This window comes from Anomaloglossus baeobatrachus, chromosome 1, assembly GCF_048569485.1.
Source record: "Anomaloglossus baeobatrachus isolate aAnoBae1 chromosome 1, aAnoBae1.hap1, whole genome shotgun sequence".
In the NCBI taxonomy this organism is placed as follows: domain Eukaryota; kingdom Metazoa; phylum Chordata; class Amphibia; order Anura; family Aromobatidae; genus Anomaloglossus; species Anomaloglossus baeobatrachus.
The window spans coordinates 606,590,602-606,607,771 of record NC_134353.1 but is presented as its reverse complement, the minus strand read 5'-3'; the positions used below and the strand labels follow the sequence as shown (position 1 = coordinate 606,607,771).

Genomic DNA, 17,170 nt, shown 5'->3' with positions numbered 1-17,170 from the left:
TGTGGGGAGTGCAGAGCCCGATGTGTGTGTGGGGTGCAGAGCCCGATGTGTGTATGGGGAGTGCAGAGCCCGATGTGTATGTGGGGAGTGCAGAGCCCGATGTGTGTATGAGGAGTGCAGAGCCCGATGTGTGTGTGGGGGTGCAGAGCCCGATGTGTGTGTGTGGGGAGTGCAGAGCCCGATGTGTGTGTGGGGTGCAGAGCCCGATGTGTGTGTGGGGTGCAGAGCCCGATGTGTGTATGAGGAGTGCAGAGCCCGATGTGTGTGTGTGTGTGTGTGTGGGGGTGCAGAGCCCTATGTGTGTGGGGTGTGCAGAGCCCGATGTGTGTGAGGTGCAGAGCCCTATGTGTGTGTGGGGTGCAGAGCCCTATGTGTGTGTGGGGTGCAGAGCCCTATGTGTGTGTGGGGTGCAGAGCCCTATGTGTGTGTGGGGTGCAGAGCCCTATGTGTGTGTGGGGTGCAGAGCCCTATGTGTGTGTGGGGAGTGCAGAGCTCTATGTGTGTGTGGGGTGCAGAGCCCTATGTGTGTGTGGGGTGCAGAGCCCTATGTGTGTGTGGGGAGTGCAGAGCTCTATGTGTGTGTGGGGGTGCAGAGCCCCATGTGTGTGTGGGGGCGCAGAGCCCTATGTGTGTGTGGGGAGTGCAGAGCCCTATGTGTGTGTGCGGTGCAGAGCCCTATGTGTGTGTGGTGTGCAGAGCCCGATGTGTGGGGGGTCGGTACAGAGCGCCGTATGTGTGTGTGAGTGTGTGTGTGTGTGTGTGTGTGTGGGGGGGGGTTGCAGAGCCCGGTGTGTGTGTGCGGTGCCATACAGCTTATACATATTGCTACAAGCCCTATGTGTTTGTGGTGTGCAGAGCACGATGTTTGTGTGGGGTGCAGAGCCCTATGTGTGTGTGGGGAGTGGAGAGCCCTATGTGTGTGTGGGGAGTGCAGAGCCCTATGTGTGTGTGGGGAGTGCAGAGCCCTATGTGTGTGTGGGGAGTGCAGAGCCCTATGTGTGTGTGGAGTGCAGAGCCCTATGTGTGTGTGGGGTGCAGAGCCCTGTGTGTGTGTGGGGATTGCAGAGCCCTATGTGTGTGTGGGGAGTGCAGAGCCCTATGTGTGTGTGGGGAGTGCAGAGCCCTATGTGTGTGTGGGGAGTGCAGAGCCCTATGTGTGTGGGGGGAGTGCAGAGCCCTATGTGTGTGGGGGGAGTGCAGAGCCCTATGTGTGTGTGGGGAGTGCAGAGCCCTATGTGTGTGTGGGGAGTGCAGAGCCCTATGTGTGTGTGGGGAGTGCAGAGCCCTATGTGTGTGTGGGGAGTGCAGAGCCCTATGTGTGTGTGGGGAGTGCAGAGCCCTATGTGTGTGTGGGGAGTGCAGAGCCCTATGTGTGTGTGGGGAGTGCAGAGCCCTATGTGTGTGTGGGGAGTGCAGAGCCCTATGTGTGTGTGGGGAGTGCAGAGCCCTATGTGTGTGTGTGGGGAGTGGAGAGCCCTATGTGTGTGTGGGGAGTGCAGAGCCCTATGTGTGTGTGGGGAGTGCAGAGCCCTATGTGTGTGTGGGGAGTGCAGAGCCCTATGTGTGTGTGGGGAGTGCAGAGCCCTATGTGTGTGTGGGGAGTGCAGAGCCCTATGTGTGTGTGGGGAGTGCAGAGCCCTATGTGTGTGTGGGGAGTGCAGAGCCCTATGTGTGTGTGGGGAGTGCAGAGCCCTATGTGTGTGTGGGGAGTGCAGAGCCCTATGTGTGTGTGGGGAGTGCAGAGCCCTATGTGTGTGTGGGGAGTGCAGAGCCCTATGTGTGTGTGGGGAGTGCAGAGCCCTATGTGTGTGTGGGGAGTGCAGAGCCCTATGTGTGTGTGGGTAGTGCAGAGCCCTATGTGTGTGTGTGGGGAGTGCAGAGCCCTATGTGTGTGTGGGGAGTGCAGAGCCCTATGTGTGTGTGGGGAGTGCAGAGCCCTATGTGTGTGTGGGGAGTGCAGAGCCCTATGTGTGTGCGGGGAGTGCAGAGCCCTATGTGTGTGTGGGGAGTGCAGAGCCCTATGTGTGTGTGTGGGGAGTGCAGAGCCCTATGTGTGTGTGGGGAGTGCAGAGCCCTATGTGTGTGTGGGGAGTGCAGAGCCCTATGTGTGTGTGGGGAGTGTAGAGCCCTATGTGTGTGTGGGGAGTGCAGAGCCCTATGTGTGTGTGGGGAGTGCAGAGCCCTATGTGTGTGTGGGGAGTGCAGAGCCCTATGTGTGTGTGGGGAGTGCAGAGCCCTATGTGTGTGTGGGGAGTGCAGAGCCCTATGTGTGTGTGGGGAGTGCAGAGCCCTATGTGTGTGTGGGGAGTGCAGAGCCCTATGTGTGTGTGGGGAGTGCAGAGCCCTATGTGTGTGTGGGGAGTGCAGAGCCCTATGTGTGTGTGGGGAGTGCAGAGTCCTATGTGTGTGTGGGGAGTGCAGAGCCCTATGTGTGTGTGGGGAGTGCAGAGTCCTATGTGTGTGTGGGGAGTGCAGAGCCCTATGTGTGTGTGGGGATTGCAGAGCCCTATGTGTGTGTGGGGAGTGCAGAGCCCTATGTGTGTGTGGGGAGTGCAGAGCCCTATGTGTGTGTGGGGAGTGCAGAGCCCTATGTGTGTGTGGGGAGTGCAGAGCCCTATGTGTGTGTGGGGAGTGCAGAGCCCTATGTGTGTGTGGGGAGTGCAGAGCCCTATGTGTGTGTGGGGAGTGCAGAGCCCTATGTGTGTGTGGGGAGTGCAGAGCCCTATGTGTGTGTGGGGAGTGCAGAGCCCTATGTGTGTGTGGGGAGTGCAGAGCCCTATGTGTGTGTGGGGAGTGCAGAGCCCTATGTGTGTGTGGGGAGTGCAGAGCCCTATGTGTGTGTGGGGAGTGCAGAGCCCTATGTGTGTGTGGGGAGTGCAGAGCCCTATGTGTGTGTGGGGAGTGCAGAGCCCTATGTGTGTGTGGGGAGTGCAGAGCCCTATGTGTGTGTGGGGAGTGCAGAGCCCTATGTGTGTGTGGGGAGTGCAGAGCCCTATGTGTGTGTGGGGAGTGCAGAGCCCTATGTGTGTGTGGGGAGTGCAGAGCCCTATGTGTGTGTGGGGGCGCAGAGCCCTATGTGTGTGTGCGGTGCAGAGCCCTATGTGTGTGTGCGGTGCAGAGCCCTATGTGTGTGTGGTGTGCAGAGCCCGATATGTGGGGGGTCGGTACAGAGCGCCGTGTGTGTGTGTGTGTGTGTGTGTGTGTGTGTGTGTGGGGGGGGGGGGTTGCAGAGCCCGGTGTGTGTGTGCGGTGCAGAGCCCTATGTGTGTGTGCGAAGCCATACAGCTTATACATATTGCTACAAGCCCTATGTGTGTGTGGTGTGCAGAGCCCTATGTGTGTGTGCGGTGCAGAGCCCTATGTGTGTGTGGGTAGTGCAGAGCCCTATGTGTGTGTGGGGGCGCAGAGCCCGATGTGTGTGTGGGAGTGCAGAGCCCGATGTGTGTGTGGGAGTGCAGAGCCCGATGTGTGTGTGGGGAGTGCAGAGCCCGATGTGTGTGTGGGGAGTGCAGAGCCCGATATGTGTGTGGGGAGTGCAGAGCCCTATGTGGGGCTGGTATTTCCAATGCTGTAGTGAAAACAGGTCAGTGGTGGGCAGAATACAGACAGGGAATGTGTGTGCAGGGGGCGAGCAGGGGGAGGGGCTGGATAGTGAGGCCGGGCGGTGCCAGCTGTGACTGGGAGATTTAGCACAGGAAGTTGTCATGTTTGGTTGAGCTGAAGGTAAACAAAGAGCTGCAGAGAATAAAAGGATAATTCAAGAGGAACAAAAGTTAGAAAACAAAAAATAACAATGTAGGGGTGTTTTATATGACAATACAGCACAGATTAGCTTACCAAAAATGTTTGAGTTTATGTCGGACAACTCCTTTAAACGTTCAGTCATGTGCTGCTACTATAAAGGAGTTGTCCAGTGAAAACAAATTATCATGAATCCGCTGCAAAATGAGGACATTTTATCCCTGTTACATGGCAGTGTGTCCATTCATTCATTGTGGCTGCAGAGCACTGCACTCGGCTTTTTCCCCACAGGCCCCTATAAAATTGAATGAAATGGTGGTCGGTCATACGCACTGTCACTCCATTTTGTAAAGTTCCCTGTTCTGGATAAAAATTCACCATTCTGCTCTGATCATTGCAGGTCCCAGTGGTAGGCCACACACCGATCGGTAAGTTATCACTGATTGTGTGGCTAGGGGTTAACTGTGTTTTTATCGGACAATCCCTTTAAAGATGACCTGCTCCTGACATGGCAGATTTAGTAAATACTTTCGTCCTTCATGAAATAACATTTCTGGAGCATCTTTTACTATAACTCTGTATTGTTTTATTAATGTTGTTCCTAATAGAATTGTGTGAATGAATAGTGTGATACTGACCCGTGCTGGCAGAATGGGAAGTGACAGAGCCTCGATACCCCCTACAATATTGGTAACACCCAGATGTAAATTTATTCATATTTTTTAACAATAACAGAGAAACAGAGCAATTGTCATTTTAAAAGAGAACCTCTCATGTTCCCAAACGCTATTAACAGTAAATATGGGCTTAATCTGCTAGTTAATAGCTTTCTAAAGCAGTGTACACTGAAACACCGGCTACCGGGAAGAAATTATTATTATTATTATAGCGCCATTTATTCCATGGCGCTTTACATGTGAAAGGGGTACACATAATGGAGACAAGTACAATAATCATAAACAATACAAGGCACAAACTGGTACAGGAGGATAGAGGTTCCTGCCTGCTAGGGCTCAGAGTCTACAAGGGATGGGTGAGGATACAGTAGGTGAGGGTAGAGCTGGTTGTGCGGCGCTGTATCAGACTGAGGGTTACGGCAGGTTGTAGACTTGTCGGAAGAGGTAGGTCTTCAGGTTCCTTTTACATTTTTTCCTTCCAGCAGCCTCCGACTTTCAGTCATAGGTGCGCAGCTGGTGCAGTTTCAGTCACCGCTCGGTGCATAGTGAGACATAGTGACAACTGGCTCCGTAGTGCATCAGTGCTGAGGTCCATGCCAGCATGTGGTTACAGCTGTCATGCCTCTATGACTGAAAGCCAGTGACTGTGAGCAGAAATAAAGTTAATTTCCTCCCGGTAGCGGGGCTTTCAGTGCAGCGGCCGCACGTCTTTAGAATGCTATTAATCTGCATTTTAACACCATGTCTTTTAGTTAATAGCATTTGGAGACTTGAGAGGTTCCCTTTTAGAAAAAGAGCCTCCAGAATTGTTATTTCATGAGGAACTTAGCTACCTTGTTAGACAGGTCAGGAGTGATGGCAGAGCCTCTTTAGATTGGTGGCTTCTCAAAGAAGGGGGGTGCTGACTCTTGGGAGCTTAATGTGAACCGGAAGGGCTTATGGAAGGACTCAGGACCCCTCTTTTCACCCTTAGGGCTCAGTATGTGCTTGGAAAACTTTGTTGTACATTTGCCTTTCAGGTTTTAAGCTTGTTTTATTCTGAGTTCAGAATGTGCAGCTCTTAGATCTGTTATATATTGCTTTATCCAGTTCTTACCAGTAGTGCACAACATGAACAGTTCTGGACAGCTCCCTCATGTTGTCTTCACTAGGACATTACTCCATTAATGTAGTAGTAACCTAATATCCAGAACCAAGAGTAACTGTTACCTTTTAACCCATTCTAGGTGCGCACCAGTCCTCCATCGTATTCCTTGGAACGAGTGGTCGCAGGCTTTCGAACGCGGAGCCAAATGCTTCTAGATCTAATAGAAGAACAAGATGAAGTTTCACACAAAAAGTTTTCAGACCACAGTGATGAGGAAATGGAGAAACCAGAGAAAAACAAGAAACGTAATCCTCCGAAGACTCCATATAGGTGATGATCTGACTGAAACTTCTAACTATATTAAATCTGTAAACTATATTAAATCTCATTTCTACAGGGGATTAGAAAATGAGCAAGTAAATGTGCTAAGCAATTTATGGAACCTCATAGAAATGTGTAAAGAGAGCTGAGCAGGTCTGGCCACGTCTCCATTCCTGACCCGCGTAACAAAACCTCATTCTGGAGGTAGATGCAGCTTTCTTACAGAGGGATCTACCTCTTGGGAGACATTTTTGACATGTTCTGTCAATAATCCAACATGCCACTGTGGGTACCATTCTGCCTTCCTGCCATTCAAAGACATAGCACTAGTCAGAGGTATCACGTAATGAAACTGGGCTAAAGGCAGAGAGCAGGGTTGTGTAGAAACTGAAAAGGATCACTATTGAAAGCTTGTAAAGCCTGGCAACGCACCTCCCACTGTAGAATACGATTCAGACGGTTGAGGCCGTCTTACTTTGTAAGCAGTGGAAAATCCTTACATCAGTTCATCCTTTATAACAGTCATAGAAATGTATCAATCCATTATTTGTAGTGAACCAGTTTCTTAAAGGGAACTATCACATTGGACAAGGTATCTGATCTACAGACGGCTAATTGTAGAACAAGAGAAGCTGAAAAGGGTTGTCCATATTAGGGGAGATTTTTCTTATTTTTTTTTCTATTTTAATTAAATGCATGTATTTATGGCTAAAAATAATTTTTGCAATTTGGTTTCAATAAAAATTTAAGGCTACATGCGCACGCTGCATATTTTTGTGTTCACAAACTGCAGCCAAAACTGCACGTGGTCAGAGAGAGCCTGGAAATGTCACAAAAAATGCTTGTAATTGTAGGTGCTTTTTTGCTGTGTTTTCGGTGCGTTTTTCACAACATGCATTTTTGCTGTGTTTTTGTGACAAATGTTCACAAAAACGCAGGAAGAATGAACATGCTGCATTTTTTTGTCATTAAACTTTAGACAAATAAAACGTTGACAAATAAACTGCAATATGCGCATAGCATATCTGACTTCTCATAGACTTTGCTGGGAAGTCAGATGTCAGAAAGTTCTGACAACAAAACTGCACCAAAAAACGCGGCAAAAACGTGACAAAAAAATGCAGCGTGTGCATGTAGCCTAAGGGGTACTTTGCACACTACGACATCGCAGGTGCGATGTCGTTGGGGTCAAATTGAAAGTGACATACATCCGGCATCGCAGGCGACATCGTAGTGTGTAAAGCCTAGATGATACGATTAACGAGCGCAAAAGCGTCGTAATCGTATCATCGGTGTAGCGTCGGCGTAATCCATAATTACGCTGACGCGACGGTCCGATGTTGTTCCTTGTTCCTGCGGCAGCACACATCGCTGTGTATGGAGCCGCAGGAGCGAGGAACATCTCCTACCGGCGTCACCGCGGCTTCCGTAGGATATGCGGAAGGGAGAAGGTGGGCGGGATGTTTACATCCCGCTCATCTCCGCCCCTCCGCTCCTATTGGCCGCCTGCCGTGTGACGTCACAGTGACGCCGTATGACCCGCCCCCTTAATAAGGAGGCGGGTCGCCGGCCAGAGTCCATGTGAAGCTGCCGTAGCGATAATGTTCGCTACGGCAGCTATCACAAGGATATCGCAGCTGCGACGGGGGCGGGGACTATCGCGCTCGGCATCGCAGCATCGGCTTGCGATGTCGCAGCGTGCAAAGTACCCCTAAGGCTATGTGCCCACGTGAGATGAAACCTGCGGATTTATCTGCGGAAAATCCGCGGATTTTCTGGATTCTCCAGGTAAATCCGCAGGTTTCAGCATGCACAAGACACTCCTCATGTTATCCTATGGGACATGGGGAGTGCTGTGTCCACGCTGCAGATACGTGCAGCTGCGGAACATGGTGTGGATGTCCCACAGCCGCACGTAATTGCATGTCAAGTCTTTCTGTGGAATTACCTGTGGAAATCTGCCTTGGTCCCATACTTACCTGCCTTGATAGCAGACACCGGGTCACTTTCCCTCGCTGCAGAGGACGGCAGTGGAGCTAAGAGCAGGAAGGAGGAGGTGGGCGGGGTCTGCACGAGCTCCGGTCACGTGACAGCCAGAGCTAGTGCTGGCCCGCCCACCTTCTCCTGCACAGTGCAGACACGGCCGGTGATGGAGAGAAGTGCTGTGTGATGGAGGTAAGTATGAACGCCCCGATCACTCAGCACTTGTTCTGCATTGAGGATGCAGTGTCCAAGCCATGATACTGTATCCCCAATGCAGAATGACTGCAGCATATCCGCAGGACATTCCGCAAATAAACCGCAGCATGGAAACAGTCAAAGTTGTGCTGCGGATTTCTGGGAGCTCCTGCGGAATGTCCTGCGGATATAGCCGCAGGACACTTTCCCCCTGGGCACATAGCCTAACACTGTCTAATTTTTACAAGCACTTTGTTTCTCTACACATTCAACTTTGATTTGGTCCGTGGTCATAAATCAGCTGAGAGGAGCTCAAAACAGACCAATAAAAGAGCTTGAAACTCCCACTGGATCATCAGAATGAGCTCACTGATGGATTCGCAATGAACCTTTTCTGTAGCTAGCATTGGACAGTCAAACACAGGGGCTAATGAAGGCAAAAACTGCAAAAATATTAACAAAGCCCAATTATAAAAATAATTTTTAGCCAAAATTACATGCATTTATTGAAGAGAAAATGTTTTTCCCCTAAGGTAGACAACCCCTTTAATCTATATTATTCTGCTCACATCCTTCTTTATACCATGCTGCCACAGGTAGCGCTGTATGTACAACTTGACAAGATCCCTTTCATTTCTTGTCCTACGTATCTGCTTTGCAAACCTACGTATATATGGTGGCAAAGTATAGGAGCCAAACGAGAACAATAGATAAAAGTGAACCAAGTGGTCACAAACCAACCAAATATAATAACCAAAAATATGAAAACATGTCGGTAAGATAATAAATACATAATAAAAAAAATACAAAATGGATCACATGAATGATAAAAACGGAAGGGAAGACCAAAAGACTGAATGCACTAAACTGTATATTTTGGAGCATGATCAACATGGCAATTGTTAAATTGTGAATAGGAAAGAGGGAAAAAAAAGCATTTTTTTTCTTTCTTTCCTATGATGTCACCATAAACAAATATGGCCACTACATATTAAAAATGTGTGACATAATAAAGTGTAAATAGTTAAATGAGTGCACAATATACACTGCAGTGCAAACAGCTTAAACCCTCATATGGGATCAAATAATAATGGTGTTCATAGTGTAAAGCAGGTAACATAATCCTATGAGTCAAAAGGTGAATGTAAAAAGAAAAAAGGACTGAAAAAAACATGATGAAATGTAATGTTATGACACCATACATTACCTTATCAAACACTCAAAGTACGTTTTGCCTGAGCTTCTTCCAAGATCATATTTTTGGGTACCTAGTATCTTCTTGTCTAATTATAAGTTGGTTGCATGGAGCTTTTAGGGTATATCCACACGCTGCGTTCTTGATTTGACGAAAAAAATGCCCCCTCTGGCAGACTTTGACAACTGTAAACATTGTGTTTGACAAAAAAAATGCATCCAAAATGCATGTGTTTTGAATGCATTTTTGACAGTGTGGTCTCACGGCGATTCAGCTCTGCTACATCTCTGTCCTGCAGCAGCACTGTAGAGCATGACTGGCGACTGACAGCCGACAGAGCGACGCAATGAGAATTAACTCTGGTGAACCTCTGACTTAAGTGCTGTGATACAGGCAGTGGTGCGGGGCCCTCAGCTGTGACATCGAGGTTCACCCAAGTTCATTCTCATCGTGTGTCTCTGTGTCGTGGCCTGATTTGCGGTTACAGGTGAAGAACTCACCTGTGTCCGCAAATCACCTGAGTGAGGGCACCACTGATCACGCGGCTCACTTCAGTCACTCGGGTGATTTGTTGTCACAGGTGGAGGACTCAAGCTGTGGTCGCGGGTAACCTGAGTGACATCACTGCTGATAGCGCGACTCACTTCAGTTGCTGTGTGGAGCTCCCAGCGAGCGGTCATGCTCTATGGACGCTCGCTGTGAGTGTCAGATGTAGCAGTGCTGGAAGCGTTGTGGGACTTTGTGCTGATTATGTCAAACCTGGAGGGTTGTGTTGGGGTTAAGAAAGTGGTGAAAGATGGTGATTTTTTTTTTTTGTCTTTTATTTCAAATAAAGGATTTGTCGATGTTCGTGTTTATTTACTTTCATTACAGTTTAGTGATTAGGGGTGTCTCATTGACAGCTGCTATCACTAAGCTAGGACTTAGTGGCAGCTATGGGCTGCCATTAACTCCTTATTACCCTAATTGCCACCGCACCAGGGCATTCGGGTTGAGACGGGTAAAGTCCCGGGACTGTCGCATCTAATGGATGCGGCAATTCCAGGCAGCTGCTGGGTGATATTTTTAGTCTTGGAGGCTTCCAATAACGTGGGTCTCCCCAGTCTGAGAATACCAGCCCTCAGATGTGTGGCTTTATATTGGCTGGGTATCAAAACTGGGGGGGACTGCATGCCATTTTTTTAATTATTTATTGTACTGCATGATATAGACCCGCCCACCGGCAGCTGTGATTGGTTGCAGTGAAACAGTTGTCACTCAGTGTGGGGGCGTGTCTGACTGCAACCAATTATATGTGCCGTTGGGCGGGGGAAGCAGTGAATATGAGATGAGCCTAATGAGCGGTAGGCACTTTCAGAAGCAGGAGAAGCCGCGGGAGCAGTATGACAGCAAGGTGATCGGTGAGTATGAAGGAGAGCGAGGGGAGAGACAGAGAGAGAGACCGACAGAGAGAGAGAGAGAGAGAGAAAGAGAGACACCGAGACCGACAGAGAGAGAGACCTGCGTTTTTCTTGACAAGAATAGATCCAAAATGCAGTGCAAGCGCACAGCTAAACATTTTGGTTGTGTTTTGACACACTTCATTCATTTTAATGGATGGGAAATGCAACCAAAACGCAATCAAGAAGTGACATGCTTTTTTTTTTTACGCTTTTGACAAATATTTGTCAAACAAAACGCTGCCTAAAAAAAGCAACGTGCAAATGGAAATTTCTTTGTCGCTCCATTGGGAGACCCAGACAATTGGGGTGTATAGCTTCTGCCTCCGGAGGCCACACAAAGTATTACACTTAAAAGTGTAAAGCCCCTCCCCTTCTGCCTATACACCCCCCCCGTGAGTCACGGGCTCCTCAGTTTTTATGCTTTGTGCGAAGGAGGCACACATGCACGCATAGCTCCACAATTTAGTCAGCAGCTGCTGCTGACTATTTCGGATGGAAGAAAAGTGGGCCCATATAGGGCCCCCAGCATGCTCCCTTCTCACCCCACTCTGGTCGGCGGTGCGGTTAAGGTTGAGGTACCCATTGCGGGTACATAGGCAGGAGCCAACATGCTGTTTTCCTTCCCCATCCCCTAGGGGCTCTGGGTGAAGTGGGATCCTAATCGGTCTCCAGACACTGGGACCGTGCTCCCTCCGCAGCCCCTGGGGAATCTGCTGGACAGGAGCTGGGTATCGTCAGGGACAAGGCCCTGCTACTGTGAGGTACTCTGTGTCCCCTTGGGGACAGCGCATGGAGCGCTTGTGTCATACACGCTGCAGCACTGCTGGGTGTGTTAGTGCGCCGGGACTACCGCGCTGACCGCGCTTGTTTGCCGGCCGCGCTTATAACTTTAGTCCCCGGCGTTTGCGGCCTAGTACCGCATATTCCCGCCCCCGGGCCTGTCAGTCAGGGGAAGGGAGGGACGCTGCACTGGACGTCAGCGCTGAGGGCTGGAGCATACTTTGTATCCTCCTCCCCCCTCACTGAGCACAGTGGGACACCAGATTCCCGCACTTTCTTGGGCACGCCCACGGCCCCCTCCTCCTCACAGAACGCTGGCAGCCATTCCTGTCAGCACTTCTGAAGCTAGAGAGGAGAGACAAACGGCTCTGGGAGATCCAGGCAGGGAATCTGGTGGTCACACAACCGCTTTGGGCGGTCGGTAAGCCGCACCTGTTTCTAGGTGCTGGCCCCCCTGGGTGCCGAAGTGTATATATATAGGTTTATATGCTATACATTTACTCTGTACGGTCGCACTGGTTTTTGGCTATATACCCTCCCAGATTGTACTCAGAGGAGACAACAGCATGTCGTCTGCAAATAGCAAGGGTGCCAAAGCACAGGCTTACTTTGCAACCTGTACCTCATGTGCGGCTATGCTACCTGCAGGTTCCACCTACCCTCATTGTGTGCAATGCTCGGCACCTATGGTACTTACTCAGCCGGAGCCTCAGCCACTAGTGGGACCCTCGGCCCAGGTAGAAACACCGGCTGCCACTGTCCAGGTGACAGGGACGGAGTTTGCAGTATTCGCTGACAAACTTTCTGAGAGTATGGATAAATGGTCTGCTAAGATACTAGAAGCTTTGCAGTCCAGACCTGTAACACAGGCCCCGGGCACTGTTGAATCATTGACCCCAGGCCCCCCTCGGTTGGAGCAGCAAAGTGCTCCTGGGGTGACTCATAGGTCTCAAGGTGAGGTCTCTGACACGGACCGCAGTCCCAGACCACCTAAGCGGGGTCGCTGGGAGCTTCCCTCGACTTCATCACACTGCTCAGGGTCTCAGCAGGAGGACTCTCTAGAGGATGAAGCGGAGGGGGCAGATCAGGACTCTGATCCTGAAGCCGCTCTCAACCTAGATACACCAGAAGGGGACGCCATAGTGAACGACCTTATAGCGTCCATCAATCAGGTGTTGGATCTTTCTCCCCCAGCTCCTCCAATTGAGGAGTCAGCTTCTCAGCAGGAGAAATTCCGTTTTAGGTTTCCCAAGCGTACAATGAGTATGTTCCTGGATCACTCCGATTTCAGAGAGGCAGTCCAGAAACACCGAGCTTGTCCAGATAAGCGCTTTTCTAAGCGACTTAAGGACACACGTTATCCCTTTCCCCCTGACGTTGTCAAGGGTTGGGCTCAGTGTCCCAAGGTCGATCCTCCAGTCTCCAGACTGGCGGCTAGATCCATAGTTGCAGTGGAAGATGGGGCCTCACTCAAAGATGCCACTGACAGGCAGATGGAGCTCTGGTTGAAATCCATCTATGAGGCTATCGGCGCGTCCTTTGCTCCGGCATTCGCAGCCGTATGGGCGCTCCAAGCTATCTCAGCTTGTCACTCGCAGATTAATGCAGTCACACGGGCCTCTGCTCCGCAGGTGGTGTCATTAACCTCTCAGGCGTCGGCGTTTGCGTCATACGCCATTAATGCTGTCCTGGACTCTACGAGCCGTACGGCGGTAGCATCCGCCAATTCGGTGGCAGTCCGCAGGGCCATGTGGCTACGTGAATGGAAGGCAGACTCTGCCTCCAAAAAGTTCTTAACCGGGTTGCCATTTTCTGGCGACCACCTGTTTGGTGAGCGATTGGATGAAATCATTAAACAATCCAAGGGAAAGGACTCATCCTTAACCCAGTCCAAACCAAAAAGACCTCAACAACGGAAGGTACAATCGAGGTTTCGGTCCTTTCGGCCCGCGGGCAGGTCTCAATTCTCCTCGTCCAACAGGCCACAGAAGGGTCAGACGAACTCCGATTCATGGCGGTCTAAGTCACGTCCTAAAAAGACCGCCGGAGGAACCGCTCCCAAAGCAGCCTCCTCATGACTTTCGGCCTCTTCACGCCGCATCCTCGGTCGGTGGCAGGCTCTCCCGCTTTTGCGACGCCTGGTTGCCACAGGTACAAGACCGTTGGGTGAGAGACATTCTGTCTCACGGTTACAGGATAGAGCTCAGCTCTCGTCCTCCGACTCGTTTCTTCAGAACATCTCCGCCCCCCGAGCGAGCCGATGCTCTTCTTCAGGCGGTGTGCACTCTGAAGGCAGAAGGAGTGGTGATCCCTGTTCCTCTTCAGCAACAGGGTCACGGTTTTTACTCCAACTTGTTTGTGGTGCCAAAAAAGGACGGATCTTTCCGTCCTGTTCTGGACCTAAAACTGCTCAACAAACACGTGAAAACCAGGCGGTTCCGGATGGAATCGCTCCGCTCCGTCATCGCCTCAATGTCCCAAGGAGATTTCCTAGCATCAATCGACATCAAAGATGCTTATCTCCACGTACCGATTGCACCAGAGCATCAGCGCTTCCTGCGTTTCGCCATCGGGGACGAACACCTTCAGTTCGTGGCACTGCCTTTCGGCCTGGCGACAGCACCACGGGTCTTCACCAAGGTCATGGCAGCAGTTGTAGCAGTCCTACACTCTCAGGGACACTCGGTGATCCCTTACTTAGACGATCTGCTTGTCAAGGCACCCTCCCGAGTCGCATGCCAACACAGCCTGGACATTGCTCTGGAGACTCTTCAGAGATTCGGGTGGATCATCAATTTCACAAAGTCAAATCTGACACCGGCCCAATCACTGACATATCTTGGCATGGAGTTTCATACTCTTCCAGCGATAGTGAAGCTTCCGCTGGACAAACAGCGTTCACTACAGACAGGGGTGCAATCTCTCCTTCAAGGCCAGTCACACCCCTTGAGGCGCCTCATGCACTTCCTAGGGAAGATGGTGGCAGCAATGGAGGCAGTTCCTTTTGCGCAGTTTCATCTGCGTCCACTTCAATGGGACATTCTCCGCAAGTGGGACAGGAAGTCGACGTCCCTCGACAGGAACGTCTCCCTTTCTCAGGCAGCCAAAGCCTCTCTTCGGTGGTGGCTTCTTCCCACTTCATTGTCGAAGGGGAAATCCTTCCTACCACCATCCTGGGCGGTGGTCACGACGGACGCGAGCCTGTCAGGGTGGGGAGCGGTCTTTCTCCACCACAGGGCCCAGGGTACCTGGACTCAGCCAGAGTCCTCCCTGCAGATCAATGTTCTGGAGATAAGGGCAGTGTATCTTGCCCTAAAAGCGTTCCAGCCGTGGCTGGAAGGCAAACAGATCCGAATTCAGTCGGACAACTCCACAGCGGTGGCATACATCAACCACCAGGGCGGCACACGCAGTCGGCAAGCCTTCCAGGAAGTCCGGCGGATTCTGCTGTGGGCGGAAGCCACTGCATCCGCCATATCCGCAGTTCACATCCCGGGCGTAGAAAACTGGGAAGCAGACTTTCTCAGTCGCCAGGGCATGGACGCAGGGGAATGGTCCCTTCACCCGGACGTATTTCAAGAGATCTGTTGCCGCTGGGGGATGCCGGACGTCGACCTAATGGCGTCCCGGCACAACAACAAGGTCCCGGCATTCATGGCACGGTCTCAAGATCACAGAGCTCTGGCGGCAGACGCATTAGTTCAGGATTGGTCGCAGTTTCAACTGCCTTATGTGTTTCCTCCTCTGGCACTGTTGCCCAGAGTGTTACGCAAGATCAGGTCAGACTGCCGCCGCGCCATCCTCGTCGCTCCAGACTGGCCGAGGAGGTCGTGGTACCCGGATCTGTGGCATCTCACGGTGGGTCAACCGTGGGCACTACCAGACCGACCAGACTTGCTGTCTCAAGGGCCGTTTTTCCATCTGAATTCTGCGGCCCTCAACCTGACTGTGTGGCCATTGAGTCCTGGATCCTAGCATCTTCAGGGTTATCTCAAGAGGTCATTGCCACTATGAGACAGGCCAGGAAACCAACGTCCGCCAAGATCTACCACAGGACGTGGAGAATATTCTTATCCTGGTGCGCTGATCAGGGTTTTACTCCCTGGCCATTTGCCTTGCCCACTTTTCTTTCCTTCCTTCAATCCGGATTGGAAAAGGGTTTGTCGCTCGGTTCTCTTAAGGGACAAGTCTCTGCGCTCTCTGTGTTTTTCCAGAAGCGCCTAGCCAGACTTCCAAAGGTGCGCACGTTCCTGCAGGGGGTTTGTCACATAGTTCCTCCTTACAAGCGTCCGTTAGAACCCTGGGATCTGAACAGGGTGCTGATGGCTCTTCAGAAACCACCTTTTGAGCCAATGAAGGATATTTCTCTTTCACGCCTTTCGCAGAAAGTGGTCTTCCTAGTAGCAGTCACATCACTTCGGAGAGTGTCTGAGCTAGCAACGCTGTCATGCAAGGCTCCTTTCCTGGTGTTTCACCAGGACAAGGTGGTTCTGCGTCCGGTTCCGGAATTTCTCCCTAAGGTGGTATCCCCCTTTCATCTCAATCAGGATATCTCCTTACCTTCTCTTTGTCCACATCCAGTTCACCAATGTGAAAAGGATTTGCACTTGTTGGATCTGGTGAGAGCACTCAGACTCTACATTTCTCGTACGGCGCCCCTGCGCCGCTCGGATGCACTCTTTGTCCTTGTCGCTGGCCAGCGTAAAGGGTCACAGGCTTCCAAATCAACCCTGGCTCGGTGGATCAAGGAACCAATTCTCGAAGCCTACCGTTCCTCTGGGCTTCCGGTTCCCTCAGGGCTGAAGGCCCATTCTACCAGAGCCGTGGGTGCGTCCTGGGCTTTGCGGCACCAGGCTACGGCTCAGCAGGTGTGTCAGGCGGCTACCTGGTCGAGTCTGCACACTTTCACGAAACACTATCAGGTGCATACCTATGCTTCGGCAGATGCCAGCCTAGGTAGGCGAGTCCTTCAGGCGGCGGTTGCCCACCTGTAGGAAGGGGCCGTTTTACGGCTCTATTACGAGGTATTATTTTACCCACCCAGGGACTGCTTTTGGACGTCCCAATTGTCTGGGTCTCCCAATGGAGCGACAAAGAAGAAGGGAATTTTGTTTACTTACCGTAAATTCCTTTTCTTCTAGCTCCAATTGGGAGACCCAGCACCCGCCCCTGTTCCCTTCGGGCTGTTGTTCTTTGTGTACACATGTTGTTCATGTTGAATGGTTTTCAGTTTTCCGAACTTCCTTCGGATTGAATTACTTTAGACCAAATTATAAGTTTCCTCCTTCCTGCTTTTGCACCAAAACTGAGGAGCCCGTGACTCACGGGGGGGTGTATAGGCAGAAGGGGAGGGGCTTTACACTTTTAAGTGTAATACTTTGTGTGGCCTCCGGAGGCAGAAGCTATACACCCCAATTGTCTGGGTCTCCCAATTGGAGCTAGAAGAAAAGGAATTTACGGTAAGTAAACAAAATTCCCTTCTTCTGATTTATCATAGACTTTGCTGAGGAAGCACAATGCATGCACTTTGTCAATGACACAGTGCAGTTTGAAACACAACAAAAACGCAAGAAAAAAACGTAACGTCCTGTCATAGCTGTGTGCTCTGGTGCTCTGCCAGGAGGAGCAGCTGAGACACCCCAGGCTGACAGCAGATGGCAGGCTGTGATCACTGCTCACTGTAGCATGTACTGACTTTGGTCCCTGGCAGCTCCCTCTGTCAGCTGTGTGCTCCGATCACTTTTGTAGT

The 17,170-nt window shown here is 51.0% G+C and overlaps 1 protein-coding gene across 5 annotated transcripts in view; it reads left to right on the top strand.

The window, feature by feature from the left end:
- KIF27 (kinesin family member 27) overlaps window positions 1–17,170 on the top strand; it is a 202,743-nt gene that overhangs the window by 85,221 nt on the left and 100,352 nt on the right. For all 5 annotated transcript variants that reach the window (XM_075318344.1, XM_075318353.1, XM_075318327.1 and 2 more), the window contains one exon: window positions 5,645–5,835. In XM_075318344.1, coding sequence (XP_075174459.1) covers window positions 5,645–5,835 — 191 coding nt within the window. The remainder of the gene's footprint in view (window positions 1–5,644; window positions 5,836–17,170) is intronic.